The sequence below is a fragment of the Peromyscus californicus genome, unplaced genomic scaffold, assembly GCF_007827085.1.
Source record: "Peromyscus californicus insignis strain IS unplaced genomic scaffold, ASM782708v3 Scaffold_8__1_contigs__length_139910024, whole genome shotgun sequence".
Taxonomy (NCBI): domain Eukaryota; kingdom Metazoa; phylum Chordata; class Mammalia; order Rodentia; family Cricetidae; genus Peromyscus; species Peromyscus californicus.
Window position 1 is genome coordinate 64152843 of NW_026294606.1, and position 17203 is coordinate 64170045.

Genomic DNA, 17203 nt, shown 5'->3' on the forward strand with positions numbered 1-17203 from the left:
TGAGGGCTGGAGAGATGGCGGCTCAGTGCTTAAGAAGAACACTGGATGCTTTTCCAGAAGACTGGGGTTGGACATGGTGGCTCACAACCGTCTGTAACTCCAATTCAGGGAGTCCCAACAGTTTCTTCTGGCCTCCATGGGCACCAGGCATACACATGGTGCACACACATACATGAAGACAAAATACCCATAATTTTATATGTATATAATATAAATATATGTATATAATGCATATAAAAAATGAAAGATTCAAAAAAGGAAGTGGACTTGCGTGGACACCCAACGTCTTTCCCACAGTGAACCAGGGCAGATGGTGACTGGCGTGGAGACTTAGCTGGACCTCCCCTGACCCTGCCCACTTGCACAGGCTCCCTTTAAGAGGATAACAGTAAGAAGTCCTCCAAGAGTAAGGATTAATGAGATGACTTATTTCACACAGGATGTCACATGAGTATTATTACTCCTAACATCTGACCCTGTTCTTGAGGATCTGGGATGAAGATCATGAAAATAATTAAGAAAAAAAACCACAGAAGGTTCCATAAAGGAGAATTTCTCAAACTGGATCAGAGCACTGACATGTCTGGGGCAGAGAGAGGGGCAAGAGAAAGTAGGTGGCAGTTATACTGAGGAGTGGGCTGTAACTGATGCCAAATCTGGACCCAATGTTTTCTAAGTTTATTTTGTACAAGGTGTTTCATGCATGAGTAAATATTTTGTTATTTTAGATTAAGTAAATTGCATTTATCAAATACCTTTTATATATAAGGCATTGCAATAGGATTTTCTCATATATGGCATATCATTAAATGCATTGGTAGTTCAGTGGGTCTTGGCTGGAGCTTCGTTCATTCCTGGACTTGAGAAGGGACAATCATGATTCAGAAGATGTGAGTTACCTAGTATTTCTACAGATCCACATGGGTTCTTACATTAGGGGTTGTGCTATGAATACATACAATTGCATTTTTGTGACTGGACAAGTTCATGCAAAAAGAATAACTCAATACATTGCAAATCTTCAAAAATAATTCAGTTTTTAAAAATAATTTATTTATATTTACTTTATGTATGTTGGTGTTCTGCCCACATGTATGTCTGTGTGAAGGTGTTGGGTCCCCCGGAGCTGGAGTTACAAACAGTTGTGAGCTGCCATGTGCGTGCTGGGAATTGAACCTGGGTCCCCTGGAAGAGCAGTCAGTGTTCCTAACCACTGAACCATCTTTCCAGCCTATTTTTGTTTTTGTTTTTTTAATTTAGCAATTAGCAGAGGTGTGATGCTTAACACTAGTCTTTCTCCTGTGCTAACAGGGTCTAAATATTCGAAGACACTAACCTGACTTTTCCTTCCTATCCAGAGCAGAGCACCAGTTCTGTGCTTGTTCCTCCTATTGTGGGTAAAGCTGATGAGGAAACGGCCAGCCACCCACCTCCTTCCAAGACAAAGAGCAGGGTTTGCTTTGCCTTCAGCAACCAGGTCTTTCTTCAATGGCTTATCACTCTTGCCTGGTTAACTAGAGGGATCCTCTTCTTGTCTGCGTAGACTCTACATCGGTGGTACCTTCCCAATGCTGCAACCCTTTAATACAGTTCCTCATGTTGTGGTGACCCTCAACCATAACATTTTCATTGCTACTTCCTAACTGTAATCGTTGTTACTGTTATGAATCATAATGTAAGTATCGGTGTTTTCTAATGGTCTTAGGTGACCCCTGTGAAAGGGTTGTTCAACCTCGCAGGGGGTCGTGACCCACAGGTTGAGAAGCACTGCTCTAGTATTTCCTTTCTTCATCTGTCTGTCATTCATAATGTGACTCCAGTTACTACTCCCATTGTTCCTCTGCATGAAACTTGCACTGACTCCCTATTGCCCCCAAGATGAAAATGGAAGGGACCTCACATGCCCTATCAAGGTTTCACTCCTGGAAGCATTCTACTTTTCCAAAGCCAGTCAGCTATTCTAGGAACAATGGACAATATGCTCTATACTATGACTTTGAACTTGGTCCTCTGAACACTGAGGATTTTTCAGAGACCATTTTCAAATAAATTCCTATCTCCTTATATTTTCTTCAACTTGTTTTATAGAATAATTGCTATAAAAATTAGAAGAATTATTTCCTCTATACTTCCATTAAAAATTTTATAGCCTTAGAGTTAAGAAATATTAAGATTAGAAAGGGACCTAAAGTTGGATACTTTAACACAGAGAGTCCTTTTGGGGGGGATTCAAGCTCTGCCCCTCATCCCAGGAATTGCACAGGCCAGCCTCATGAGTGTCTATGAGCACCATCCACGGACAGCATTTTCGCAGCCAGTACTGAGACTCACTGCCAAGTGCTCTTGGTGCAGGTTTAGTTTCCACTGAAGAGATGAGTCCAACAGTGTTATCAGATGGGTTCTGTAAAGATGACATACTCACAGCTTTCCGCCTTGTTTTAAAGCATGCTATCGTTCAAAGACAATTATCATCTGAATTTTCACGAACAATTCTGAATGTGCTTAATCAAACTTAGTAGCTAGCTCTTGTTACTAAAAATGGCCATGAATAAAATGCAAACTGTTTTTATGTATTACATAAATAAATACTGATGTTGGTACAAATAATAAAAATTCTATTCTATTTTGTAAATATACAGTCTTTACCAGACCTCCAGTTTATAGTTAAAATACACTTGGAATTTAAAAATAAAAAGGGAGAATTCAGTTATTAATGGCAGTAGACTATATCGGAGATGATCTAGACTCAATTACTGTTCCTAATATATCAATGACTATCAGAAAAGAAATTTAAGGAAAATATGACAGTGTGTCCAAAACAGCTTAACTACTTTGTGGAATAATTTACCTGTTTTCTTTCTTTCTTTTTTTTTTTTTTGTTTTTTGTTTTTTGAGACAGGGTTTCTCTGTGTAGCTTTGCGCCTTTCCTGGAATTCACTCTGTAGACCAGGCTGGCCTCGAACTCACAGAGATCCGCCTGCTTCTGCCTCCCGAGTACTGGGATTAAAGGCGTGTGCCACCACTGCCCAGCAATTTACCTGTTTTCAAATACATGATTTACCTAGGGCTTGAACAAGGCCTTAGCTGTAGTGATGACACATACCATCAGAAGAGGAAACTGGTCCCATACAGAACCTCATTACCACAAAGGATTTTGTAAATTAAATAGTAATTTACAAGAGCCTAATGGCTGTAGCATACACTTAGGATGAAAACGAAATGCCTCGTTCACACTGAGGACTGGATGAAAGTGCTACAAATTTTCTAATCTGAAAACATAGTGAGATAATTATCTTCATTGCTTCTCTTCATTAAGGACCAAAACGTGGATCTATGCCAGCAAACTGTGTTCCTATAATTCAAAATATACTACTTTAAAAAATTACAAATTTATTTCTTATTTAAAGTTTAGAAGGTAGGGCCAAACTCCAATCCTATAGGAGTCTGTGGGAGTTCTCAGCAGGAGCCTCATCCTATGCAATCTGCTAATAATGAATCACTTTTTCTTGTTTATTTTAAGAACTCTGCCAACAAGTTGGGGTTCACAACATAAATGTACTTTAGATAAAGATATTGTAAATAGAGTATGCAGCTGCAAATTCAGCACATTATGATAGAAATTCGTTTATGGTCCTATGAATATAAAACAGCAAGTCAGATGGATATCTCAGATGCAATCTACCATCCTAGACTGCAAAAACATTCTAGCCATGATATTAAAATAGCAAACCTTTGCAGAGCGTTAACCTATCATTACTCGGAGTAAATGGCATGACACTGCCACCTAATTAGCAGTGTGGCTTGCATCTATAAAACAGAATTAGCACCACTGCTCCTTTTTTATTCTTAGTTTGTGTTTCCACAAAGGTATGACCTTATCTGTATGCTTCTCTGTTCATTTATGCCCATCTACAAAGGATTTAATTATGTTCTTTTGGTTTTCTACACTGAGGAAATTGAAAACTGCCACTTGGAAATTAAAAATCTTAAAGAAATTAGCGAGCAGATTATTTACAACACACCCTCCTTTCGGAGATAAGGAACGGAATGCCTTTGATTAAGGGAGGCATACATTTTTCAGAGAAGGAAGCCCCAGGCAAGGAGGTTCTTACTAGTCTTCTCTTCCTCCTCCTCACATGAATTCCTCCAAGTTTCTCTACTTGTTTGGGCCAGAACTAGTTAAATGGAGAGTGTCTTAACACTCTAAGGTTCCTAAAACTTCTATCAACTGGGTCGGCAGCCAGGAAACATCAACTTACATCTGAGGAAGGCGATTCGAGAACAATGCCAAATCCCAGGACGTGGCTCTCCTCAGTGGAGGTGTGCTCTGCGGCTTGGAGACCAGATGGCCTTGTGGCCACGGCTGCTGGCTTCTTCTCAATTTCCAACGGACTGGGCTTTGGTTTCACAGTCACAGGTTCCACAGTCTTTGGGAGCACCTTTTTCTTTTTATTTCTCTTGCGTGAGACAGCAGTTCGCTGGGAGCATATAAGGGAAATTGGGGGTTGTTGTCTGTTTTGAGTTCCAACTGTGGACAATAAACACAAATATGGTACAGGCACTTGTGTCTGAGGAAAACCTACCCGGGTCTGTCTCTGTGATTTACAAACTGACAGTGAAGTGAGGTTCCCTCAGGATGAAGCACAGGTAGGTAAGTCTCACTCTGCACAGCAAGGCTGCCAGAGGCAGCCAGGGCCACCTTACAGTCCTAACCGCAGAGCATCATCCAGGAGAAAACCACTCTGAACACAGTGGATCATGGACCACTACAGCATCCTGGCTTCGACGGAAGGAAAGGGTTAAGAGCTATGGAAAAATATGGCTTCATGAATCATGTGACAGGTTGGAATGAGAACTCCAGAACTTAAATTTAGGTACAGATGCTCATGTTCTCTGGTAAGCTCATTTCAGCAAAACCCCTACTGTCCCTTAGAGTTCAGCTGATCAGTTACAGTCTACAAGGGCTGAAATGATGATATTTTGGACAAGGCTGGTTGAAAGAAACAGTTGGGAAGAATTCTATCTAGAACAGGGCTGGGTAAGCACATGGGCAAGTCATGTTGATCACTTAATCTTGCCAAGTCTTTCTTTCCTCATCAAGTATCCTCTGCACGTCAACTACCTTCAGCGTGCTGTGTTCCACGGCATCAGACAAGGCCGCTTGCTTCTCCAGCTCTCACCTTTACATAGTGAAAAGTAGGAATGACATGCTGTGAGCAGGTCAGGTCCATCAGCAAATCTACAAATGGTACAGTAGCAAGTGTTCACAATGAACACTTACTTAAGGAATCCAAGATGGCAAGTTTACTTTTCACAGGGGTGCTCTGAGAAGGAGAATGTATCAACCATTCTGATGGAATGTGAAATAGGAAAATATGGCTTCAATTTGCATCAAATCCTCCCCTATCAACATGGCTTCCTAAATAAAGACCACAAGGTGTGCCTGTTTTTTTTTTTTTTTTTAACAGAACGAAACCTATAAACATAGCCACATGAAAACTAAGTCTTTAAATGCACATCAACACAGCCTACTTCCTCTTACTTATTTCCTGTAAGTCTGGAAATCAAGACTATTTACACTGATCCAAATATTTTTACCTCTGCACTAGAAGGCAATTTCCAAGTTTTACTAGCTGGATTGTTTAACTATGCACATGGTGATTTAGCGACAATGGTTCTAGATCTTAACTACACACTAGAATCAGTGTGGAGTTTTGAAAGTACTCCTGTGCCTTAAGAACCTGTCCTGGACTCAGTGGGTCAGAATGTCCAGTGGTGGGGCCAAGGCATCAATATCATTGCAAGGATTCTCCAGAGATTCCAGCACACAGCCAGCTGCATTTTAATTCCAGGTGAGCCTGTCTTGTCCACAGGGTCAAATGGACTCCAGAAAGCGTGAGCAGGAATAGCTAGGCTGCAGCCCCCAGACCCAAGCTCTTTCTAAACTCAGTTGTTGAAATGTTTTTGGTGTTCAGACAGGGATACTGAGTCTCGCTTCTGCAAGTCTTGAAAGAGCCCAGTCTTCCTGCGCTCAAATCTGCTTGATCTAAGTCCTTGCCTTCCTGTAAAACAAAGGTGAATCTTTCAAAATAGAATTTCAATCTAAGTCTCATGGGCAATAAACTTAAAGTAAATCTGCCCACATAACATGAATTTTTAAATTGGAGAAAATTAAAGGAGAGTCGTTTATTTAGTTTATCCTTTTTGTTCTCCACAGCTCTGGAATCATTTGCCTCGCTAATCTGCAAAGGTTCAGAAGGGAAAACATGGCGACAAAATGGCATTTACTTAATAGATTCTAAAAAGGCTCCCGTCAAGGATTTACATGGGTGCAATTTGTAGTCTGCCATTTCAGTAGTAAGGAGCTTAAGTAACAAAATAAATCATTACAATTTCATATGCATGTTTTTTAAGTACTAACAAATTCCCTCTCTGTGAACAGCACCTACAGAGTGAAGTGACCTTTCTTTCTGAGGCCCTCACGCAGGAGATGGCAGCCTCTGCCGGCTAATATGGACACAGGGTGTCATGGTGGAACAAGTGAGTCAGGTGCCTACTGACTTGACAAAACGCTTATTTCTACCTTGGGACAAGACCAAATTTGGTCCTTTAAAATATGTTGCCTAGAAATCCTTTTGGTTTCTCTATAAATTTGATTGTGGGTGACTGATACATCTAAGTATTGAGCTTTGTATATCAAAACCACATCACAGAATGTGAGGATTTTACTAGAATGCATTGGCTGGTACCAAGTGCATTTTCTGAGGGATGACTTTGTGAACACAACCATGATGAGAGTCAGAAGGGCCATCAGCACAAGGCTGGGCTGCTTTCCTACATTAACATCAACCAGCAGTTTCCCCATCAGAGGGATTTGTTCTTTTTTGCATATGTGACAAAATCAAAAATCCAATTTTCTTACTAACTGTGAAGATTGGAAAATAAACCACTAACCCTTGACTTCCAAACTTCTACAGAGAGCTGAGGGACCTTTAGAAGACACTGAGGTGTGCAGCCTACCTTACAAAATCTCATTTTCTGTTGCTATCTCCTTCACATTTAAAAACAACCCCAAGAAGGAGATATTAATAGTCCACTCAGAGGTGAGAATGGGGAGGCCTAGAAGTTGTCCAGCTACAGGGGGATAAACTGGGAATTCAACTACCAGCTATACACACCCTGTTTCATTGTTGACCTTCCCCAATGACAAAGACAAGAGAAAGTCAAGTGAAAGAAGCGGACAGACACGAGGTATGTCTGATCATCTACACCCTGGTGCAGGCAGAGAAGTCACAAGCAGAGCCTGTGGCTCGCCACTTCTCATTTGCTCACGTCCTTGAGCATCTTCAACAGGGAAGCTTGTATTTCCTGAAGGGCTCTTTCACATAAGATATTCCAAAATTTAATTAACTGGCATTTGTGAAGTACCGGGAGATCATGGGATGAAGTACGCTGAGTTCATGTGTATAAGCCTGACAGCAGTATTAGGGGCAATAACAAAATTTGTTTGATTTGCTAAAAAAATAAAGTAAGACAAAATCACAGGTTGTTGAAAAAGTTGAGAAAATGAATAGTTGAAAAGGCACAGCAAGACAGCAAGAGGGGAGGAGTGTGGGACAAAAGGACAATGCACACAACTGAAGATGTCAGCTCCACACTCACAATCAAAGGATGCATTTGGAGGGCTGAGCTTTGTACCTGCTTGAAACTGCATTAATTTCCTCATGGTCTTGAGTTCTTGGAGAATGGCCTGCAACGTTGACTGGCAGTTACAAGTACAACAGTTGGATCCAGCTGATGAATTCACCCCTGGAAGTTCTCCTAAGCATGAAAGAAAAAATGATATACTTCCAAAGCATGCAAAAAAAAATAATTATAAAGAAAAGAAAAAAAAAAACGTATCTTGACAGGATTTTGAAGTATGTACAATTATCATCAAACTGTGCCAGAAGAAAATGTACCTAGTAATTTTCACAACCTGAATTCGGGGGTCTGACTTTATCTAATTATCCAGCCTTCTGTTTGTAAGGAGCATGCTGTGTCACAGATAGCAAGGTCTGTGTGAACACAGGCCCACAATGCTCTGCGCCAAGGCAGGCCTGTCTACTGCGAGGCCAGTTCATCTTGGAGAACAACACTCTGAAAAGTCGTGATAAACACTCATGCGACTTTCTCTTACATTTCTGGTTGTGAGCCTAGCCTTAGATGGCTGGGCCATCTCTCCAGCCCTCATGCTACCTTCTCAAACAGTAAAAGCAAAACCAGAAAGTCCCAGGTCTGCATCAGCCTCACAAAAACCACTGTTAGCATGCATGTTACCAAGTTCACATTAAGAACCAAAGCAGCCTAACGGAAACTAGTCTTACTGGTCGGCCTGCCATGTCAACAGCGAAGAGCTGTGGCTACACAAGAACTTCTGCAATATTCTCTGGCTGGGGTGGAGAGAAGCAGGAGGCAGGTGGGAGGGCCTGAAAGCTCTGAGGTGTCTGTAGGTTGCTTTTCTTCTTGAAGGAGTATCCCTCTTTTCTCCACCCTGCTTCTTACAATCTCCATTACCAGTCTCCTTCCCACTGTTTAAATTGAATGTATTTTCCTTAACAAAGCTACTCTCCTCTGTTTGCCCTGTATATGCACAAGTATTTCCCCATTGTTTGTGAACTAAAACAGCACATTTGGAAAAAAGCTCCGCAGCTGGATCTCTCCAGCCCCAGGTTATTGACCATGAACTGGGGCAGTCTAAGGGGCAGCTACTTAAGTTTCCAACAGGCAGGGAAGGTCAAGTTCTAAGGTTTTGTTCCAATTCTGTGTTTTATATATTGGCTATAATCCAACTCCTATAATACTCATTATTTGTAGATACTGAAGTTTACCACAGCAAAACCACAAAAGAATTAAAGGTTACTTCTGCAGCAGTGCAAGTATTAACATTCAAATGCTAGCAAAGAGAGGTGGCCCAACTTTAGTATTACCAACTATCCCAAAGAAACACATGGCAGTCATAGCTGTATCCTAGTGACCCTTGAGCAGCTCTAGGAGGTGGCAGGGCAGAGCCTCAAGTGAAGCTGAAGATCCCACTCCACTTTTAATTCCCCACAGTGGTAACAGGAGGTAGCTGAAAAATTTACATTTGTTTACATTTCTCTTAACTGCAAATCACATCATGAATAGTCTATAGAGTTTGTGTGCCTAAGTTGTAATAAATCTTGATTTTTTTTAAATAAGAGGTGTATGTATTTTGGTAGTAAATGATAATAGTAAACAATAAATGATATTATCTACATATTTTATGCATTGATGACATGTCCAACTTTCCCATAATTTTTTACTCTCTCTAGGCTCTGAGGTCCATGTGAGAATTTGCACAAACTGTTGCAAATCTCTACAAAACAGCTTCCTACAGGCAGACGTGCATAATCCCAACATATGTTATTCAAAGGCCAACTGTATAAAACGTTTATATGTCTATGTGTGCATGGTATGTGCATGAGTATATATACAAAATCATATGAGCATGCATGTGGGTGTGTGGAGGGTAGAGGTTGATGTCAGCTGTCTTCCCTGAACTCTCCCCACAGTTTTCTGAAACAGGGTCTCTCAATGAACTTGGAGCACACTGATCTGCTCAGACTGAGTGGCCAGTCTGTTCTTTCTGACTTCATCCTGCTAGTGCTGGGATTACAGAAGCTGCATCTGGATTTTATGTGGGTTCTGAGGATTTGAACTCAGGTCTCCACACTACGTGACAGACATTTTAACAACCTGAACTCTCTCTTCAGTCCCTTGTATAACATATTTTTACTGAAATGATACAAGCAAGAAACATGAATGATCTATTTTGACTCTGATTTGGAGGAATTTTTGGTTAACTTTTAATATTAGTAACCGTCTCTAAAGTAAATCCAACATTCTTGTATATTGGTGAGTAGAATGTTACCCCAAAATCACTGATGCGGGAGGATCACACTTACTGTATACCCCAAGGACCCCCTTTTTCTTGTATTGGCAGTAGAGTGAAGAGGGCTTTTTTACAGAATATTCCTAGGCACTAACCTGAGCACTATCTTTATGATTTTTAGAGGACAAAACGAGCCCTTCTCAGCTCATTATAAATCATTTTCCAATTTTAAAGAGAACTGCCTTTTAATTTTTATGGAGGAGGCTTTAAGGAGCGACTGTCCTCGAGCCTGGAAGTCTGCCAGCATGTGAACTTGATACTTGCCTACGGAATACTGAGAAGAGAAGACACCGTACAGCTCTAGGGTCCCCTACTGTCTCATCAGTGTCTCAGGATGGCTTCTCAGTTCCCTGAACTGGTTACTGTGAATTGTGTTTAAGGAAAAAAAAAATCAAAACATTTTCCTTATACCAGAGGATATCATAAAATGAAAACGAAGGGTAGAAAATCCTTAACTTTTCAAGGAATCTGAAATGCCTTATTTTTCCTTTGTTCTCTGTGTAAACTATAGATCTGCACATCCATACATAATTTATAAAGCAAGTAACATCCAATGTCACTAGATGAGAAATTAATATTACCAAGAAAAACATCAATTATTTCCTTTAAGCTTTGAAAAATTTTGGAACCCCCACTCCCTACTTAACTAAATCAGGGATTTTAAAGAAATTTTACCTTAGAGCAGTGGTTCTCAACCTTCCTAATGCTGCAACCCTTTAATACAGTTCCTCATGTTGTGGAGACCCCCAACCATAAAATTATTTTGTTGCTACTTCATAACTGTAATTTTGCTACTGTTATAAATTGTAATTTAAGTATACATGTTTCCCAGTGGTCTTAGGTAACCCCTGTGAAAGGGTCCTTCAACCTCCCCCACAGGGGCCATGACTCACAGGTTGAGAAACACTACTTTAAAGGGATGAGTTTCAGCGTTGGAATACAGGTAAAGGACAGGGCTTTTACAAGAGTGAGCTGTGAGGCCTCTCTAACTAGGACTCTCCCGATGATGACGTGAAGTGAAGGGATAAGCAAGAGCATGCCTTAGTAACACAACACAGGACCAGGAAGCTTCTATTAGTGCTAACAGGAGCTGCTGCTGCATTAATGTCCAGTCTCTGGTGACAACCCTGTCTGTGTCCTGGCGGGTAAGAATTCTTACTTCATTAAAACTCTACTAGGAGCCTGCCTTTATTCAGCACAGACCCGCTGACTTTCCTGTCAAGTCTGGAGCTCTTATGCACTTAAGACTTTCTCTTTACACCTTCCCCTTCTGCCTCTTAAAACAACACGGCAAAGGAGTGGAGCTGCTGATGAGTAGAAGAATACTTGCCTAGCTATGTGAGATCCTCAGTCCCACACAAAGAAAGTAAAAAGAACCCAGTGAGGTGGGTGACTAAGGGAGGCCTTCATAAATCGATCTCCAAGAACAAACTCAATATTTAGGAATGAAACAAGCCAGGATACCTGCCCACAAGGATATTCTGAATGTTGGACAATCATACCATTGGAACTTGCAGAGGTGTGGGGCTGATTCTGGAAGGTTCTAGAACGGGTACCATACTGCCCTGAGAACTGCCCGCTTTGGGTTGGTAGTTCATTCCATGCCCCACGTGAAGGAGGGTGGAGGCCCTGCGGGGCCTCGGCAGCGGAGTTCAGACGCTGAGGCCAGACTAACTCCATATCCTGGGGCTCTTCTTTGAGTTTTTCTCCTTCTTTGCCAACACGCTGGTATATCCTGCCAGTGCTGTCGTTCAGCAATCTTCTCATCCCTGTAATCTGTTTTTTAATTTCCATGTTTTCATCTCCTAATGGAAACAGGGTCAAAGTTAGCACTATAACTCAGCAGAAGAGAGAAAACACCAATAGTCCACGGCCATAATCTCCAAAGCAAACAGTACTTCTTCGGAAATAGGAAAGAAGACTGATCCCATACTCTTAAATAATTCACAAAGTGGAAAGGAAGGAAAACTGGCTATGGCCTAAAGATTACGGTCCTGACACATCTCATGTCATTAAATGACTTTCTCACCAGGTTCACGATGAGAAAAAGCTTTCTTTAGTGTATGAACAGAAACCAACTTTCAATGTCCTCTTTGGAAGTATGTTAGGAGTAAGGGTTCATAGGGAAAAAAGCTCAGACAGAAGACCGAAGATGGAGCCAGCAGGCTCAACCACAGCCATCTGTGTGTAACTGAAATCGATGGCAGGTAGGGAACCAGTAACTTCTCCGGACCCTTATCTGTCAGCCTCAGTGAGCAGAGGTCAAAACAAAGAAGGCTGGAAGCAGAGTTGTTTAAAGCAGGTATTTTCTAGGATGGTATACTGTTGGTGGCAACATTGCCTTCATAGGAGATAATGGGAGACGGAAACACTGAGGGCCAGCATAGCAAGCAGGGAGGTCTTTGCTTCTCCGGAATGAGGCTGTTGCACGGATCCCTGCTCTAAATACTGGTTGTATCAGCCTGAGAAGGGAAGTGCAGCCTCTCTGCTCTGCCTTCTGTTAGAAACCCAATTCATCACGCTGGACTCTCCAACCCAAATCCAATGCACATCCCTCTCAGTGCCAACTGGGAACTTTGTGCAAAAGGTAACCACTGTTTCTAAACTTCATGTCACTTACACTGACTTCTTTTGTAAGTGAAAAAATGTGTATGTTCTAAAATTCACCATCTTAACTACTTCCAAGTTTACAGTTCAGGAACACATATTTACATTATTGTGCAAATAGTCTCCAGATCTGTTTTTTGAATTTCAACTTCTTTTTATTAAGAATCTTTTCCCCCTCAAGGAATGTTTTAATTTTTTTTAACCCAGGCACTTCAGCTGGGTGTGGTGGTGCACGCCCTTAATCCCAGCATTCAGAAGGCAGAGGCTGGTAGATCTGTGAGTTAGAGGCCAGCCTGGTCTACATAGCCAGTTCCAGGCTAGCCAGAGTTACATTAGATCCTTCCTCCACCCCAAACAAAACAAAACAAAAAACTAAGCTATCTCTATGCTATACTTATATTTAATAAACACAATTTTAAAATTGTACAGATATTTCAAGCTGCTACAGACACACTGTCTTCTCTCCTTTCCTGTGGTGCTGGAGGAAAGCCAGGGCCTGCTCCATGCTGGATGCATGCTACACCACCGTGCTACCTGCCCGGTCTCTGTGACCTTCAACTGTGCAGTGACAAGCATCCTCTCAGAAATGAAGTGTGCTTTTTTCTAACATAAGCATTGAAAGTCTTATTCCATACTACATACTTCACAGCCTAATAAATGCTTGAAATTTAAAACGTGAGGAGAAGAAAAAGACAGAAGAAACTATTAGGAAAAGTGTAGTATCACAAATAAACATATAATGATGTTTTAATGAATCATATAAACCAAATTTTTCAGGTAGAACCTGGTGGTTTCAGAAAAACCTATGCACTCTGCAGTATCTAGTTAGATACTCAGTTCATTAATGTATTTTATTACCAAATGTTGTGCAAGGAAATTTTATAAGCTATTCTGAAATACGTAACTTCAAAATTTGGGGGGGTGGAGCCTGGGGATCAACTCATGCTAAACATGAGCTCTACTGCAAGCACCCTAGCCCCTTCGATTTTAAAAATGGTGATAAAAATATTAATTCTGCCTTTCATATTGAACAGAATGCAGGAAAAATTCCTAAATTTATATTATTATGTGATAACATATGATTGAGAGGAGAAATATCTTAATTCGTTATAAATTTTTTTCTATTTCAAACTCCAGCAAAATTATAATTCAGAAACAATAAATCACATTCCACATTTTATGAGAATGAATGACCAAGCACGATTTAAATAATGCAGAATCAACGAAATTTATACCATTCTCACTATGTCTGTGGAGCAGGGTGTGTCTGGAAGAGCTCCCAGAGGAATTCTGGAAACAGACTACTGGCAAACGTAGACTCTCAGTGTTGGACACTGGCTTTCCCGGCCACCTAACAGCACACCCTCAGCAGGAGGAAGCACCTTTCCCCGTGTTTCCACTCTTGGCCCCTTTGCTCAGACTGGCCATGAAGTACTAGAAGCTGTGCACAGGCCGGCCTCCACGGGCACAAGCTAGCTGCTGCCTTTCCTTTCATTTGTGACTCCCGGGAAAGGAGGCTAGCTAGGCTAACAGGTTCTTGAGCGAGTGCCAGGCCACCTTTCGGCACTAACCCTATACATAACAGGAAGAGAGATGCTTCTTGACCAAGGTTCACCTGTGTTTGGAGGCTAGCATTCTATGATAAAGTGCTACCATGGGGGTGGGAGGAAATCATGAGGATTCTGGAACCAAGTCAGGGCAAAGATGCTTTGTCATGATTTAGTTTCACAGTTCTACAACTTGGGCCTGTAAAGATTAAGACTGAAAATAAGCCGGGCAGTGGTGGCGAATGCCTTTAATCCCAGCACTAGGGAGGCAGAGCCAGGCGGATCTTGGTGAGTTTAAGGCCAGCCTGGGGTACCAAGTGAATTCCAGGAAAGGCGCAAAGCTACACAGAGAAACCCTGTCTCAAAAAAAAAAAACAAAAACCAAAAAAAAGACTGAAAATACAACTCAAGTTTTGCATACAACAAAATACAACCTTGGTTTTGCTGATGTCCGGAATCCTAAGCAGCCCGGAGTAAAGAAAGAAGAAGGTGGTAGCACACAGAAGGACCTGGGGGCGGGCAGCACCTCTGAAGGTCAAAACACCTTCCAAAGGAAGGATAAAACTGAGCAGAACCAAAACCCAAAGTGCCAGGGGAATGGCGAAAGCAGGGGAGCTGGGAAGGAAGCGGGTTCAAGGTCCAAGGACTGAAGGCGCTTTAGAGGACAGAGAACAGAACTGCACACGACTGCAGAACTCTTCGTAAACTAGTCAAGAGACCAGAGGGAAGGCTGGAAAGGACCGGCTGAGGGAAGCGTCTTAGAAGAAGCAAGTTGGGCTCCTTAGTGGACAGCTCGGCATTCAGGAATGGACTCTGGATACTTCTTATTGTCTGGAGAAAAAGTGAGGAAAAGCTGTTGTCTCTGACAGTGTTCCCAGGGTGAAGGAAACCCTGGGACTCTTGGACAGGCAGTTTTGGCAGACAGAACGAAAGAGCTTTGCTTGCACATTCAGGAGAGATGGGGCTGAAGGTCAGAAATGAGACCCATGACTAAAGTAGGCACCACAGAAAAGCTGAGTCAATCTCCAGAAAGTGGAGGCAGACAGATGGGCCGAGACACGTGTGCCCAGACAACAAGTGTTAGCCTGTAGAACGGTAGATGAGGATGGGCTTCTGAAGATCTAGATTCACTTCTCAACTGCACTGACTTGCCATTGGCTATTAACAAGTTATTTGAGTTTCTGGAATCATAAAGGTTTGGCTTAGAACTGAACTATAATAACCTACAATAACCTAAGAGGTGTGTAGAAATAGTCTAGAAAGTGTTCAGGTAGTTCATAGTTTCCAAGATGTTAATTAAACACCTAATGCTTCTGGAGGAGACATGCATCTTCAGATAAAGGGGCCTAATCTATCCTAGTGGATTCTAAGTGCTTTGATTAAAAAAAATGGTAGAAAGTATGTAAGAGGTTGAGATTAAGGTACTGGTTGACTCCGTCTTTCTGAGTCTAACACATCAGTGTCTTTTCTGTGAACAGGTATCAGAAACAGTCTCAGGAGCGAGGTACTATTTAGAGATACAAGATTCTATAGGGAAACCTGTGACCTCCTGATAGCTTTCCAAGCCCATGTATATCTTCACTTATACTCAACTCCAAGAGACTACTCTACTTAGGAAAGACAAACCAAAGAAATCACCTCCTGGTTGCGCTACGCCATGCGGCTGTCTTGTTGGCCTCAATTTAATTCCTTTTTAGAGTATATAGTAATGGAGTCCATGAGACAACGCAGTCAGAAAAGTACTTGCTATGCAAGTGTGAGGCCCCGAGTTCAGATCCCCAGACCCATACAAAAGCTGAGCACGGCGGTATATACCTGTAACTCCCGGGCTGGCGTTGGGAGGGGCAGACAGGTGAGTCCCGAGAGCTTACTAGTGAGCCAGTCCAGCTGAGTCAGTAGGCTCAATGGAGGTTCAGTAAAAGATTCTGTCTGAACAAAGTGAGGTGGAGAGTAACCAGAGAAGACAAGGTCCAGAAAACAGCAGAGGCTGACTCTACTCTTCACTCAGTGTCAAGACTATTAGATCACTTTCCTTCACATAAAAAATTCATGTGATGCAGGATGTGATAAGTAAGAGGACAACATGGCAGTCTCCACACAGACTCTCTCTAATTTGGCCAGGTTACACCTGACAGGACATAATTATTCACTCTGGGTACTACAAGAAAAAGATAATAATACGTCACCTCCATGTGTCTTGTTCTCTCATGAAGGCACCAAGTGCTAGTATACAGTAGACATTCTTTAGGCCTTTCTGAAGAAGTTGAAGGAACTGGCTTATAAAACAGAAAGAGACCTAGTGGAAATAGAGGCCGACACCGAAGTAGTGAACAAGTAATATATCACTAGGACAGAGTGAAAAGGCACTTGACTATAGTCAACAGACATTTGTCAGGGGCTCAGAGATACAAAGACCACCGGGTACAAACTGAAAGACACTCCCCTCCAAATTTCTCAACATCTTTCCCCAAATCCTTTTGTACTGATTGGTTGCTCTGAAAACCGTCCCCAGTTCTCCCAGGCCCAGTGACCCCTTCTCTTCTGTGTCCTAGAACTTCAGTTAGCAGACTGCCTATTTGCAGAGCACATTTTCAGTCTGCTTCCTGAAGCTGGGACACGATTCTTCCCCAAGATGCTGCTTTCTTTGCAGTCCCCTGGATTAATTCATTCTCCCTGGGCGGGGAGAGCAAGACTGGCTTTCCTCTGGCTGCGAACACCGCCCTCTTCTAGCCTCAGAAAGATGCCCACAGAGATGTGCCACCGCCCACTCGTGGTGAGTAGCAGCTCTGTGTGCCAGGAGTTTCATAGTCCTAAAGACACGGCAGGGGAGGGGAGGGGAGGCACAGTGAGGTCACCATCGGCACCGACGGCCTTACATGCCAGGTCGAGGGAGAATCTTTCTCTGGAGACAATGAGTTACTGTACTGGGTAACTTAAATTCACCATCTTTTTAGTAGAAAGATAAGAAACGATCAGATAAGTCCTTTAGAAAAACAACCTGGGAAGATATGGTGAAACTCATGTGTGGAGAGAAATCTGGGTGAGTATTGCTAAAGATTGCATAGATGAGTTTTTGACACAATTAGGGGTGGGA

General features: G+C 42.0%; 1 protein-coding gene across 6 annotated transcripts in view; it reads right to left on the reverse strand.

Annotated features, from left to right (window-relative positions):
- The window catches only part of Bend7 (BEN domain containing 7), an 87663-nt gene that overhangs the window by 49917 nt on the left and 20543 nt on the right, over positions 1-17203 (reverse strand). For all 6 annotated transcript variants that reach the window (XM_052728194.1, XM_052728198.1, XM_052728196.1 and 3 more), the window contains 3 exons: positions 11458-11760; positions 7699-7821; positions 4260-4528 (listed from right to left, as the gene is read on the reverse strand). In XM_052728194.1, coding sequence (XP_052584154.1) covers positions 4260-4528; positions 7699-7821; positions 11458-11760 — 695 coding nt within the window. The remainder of the gene's footprint in view (positions 1-4259; positions 4529-7698; positions 7822-11457; positions 11761-17203) is intronic.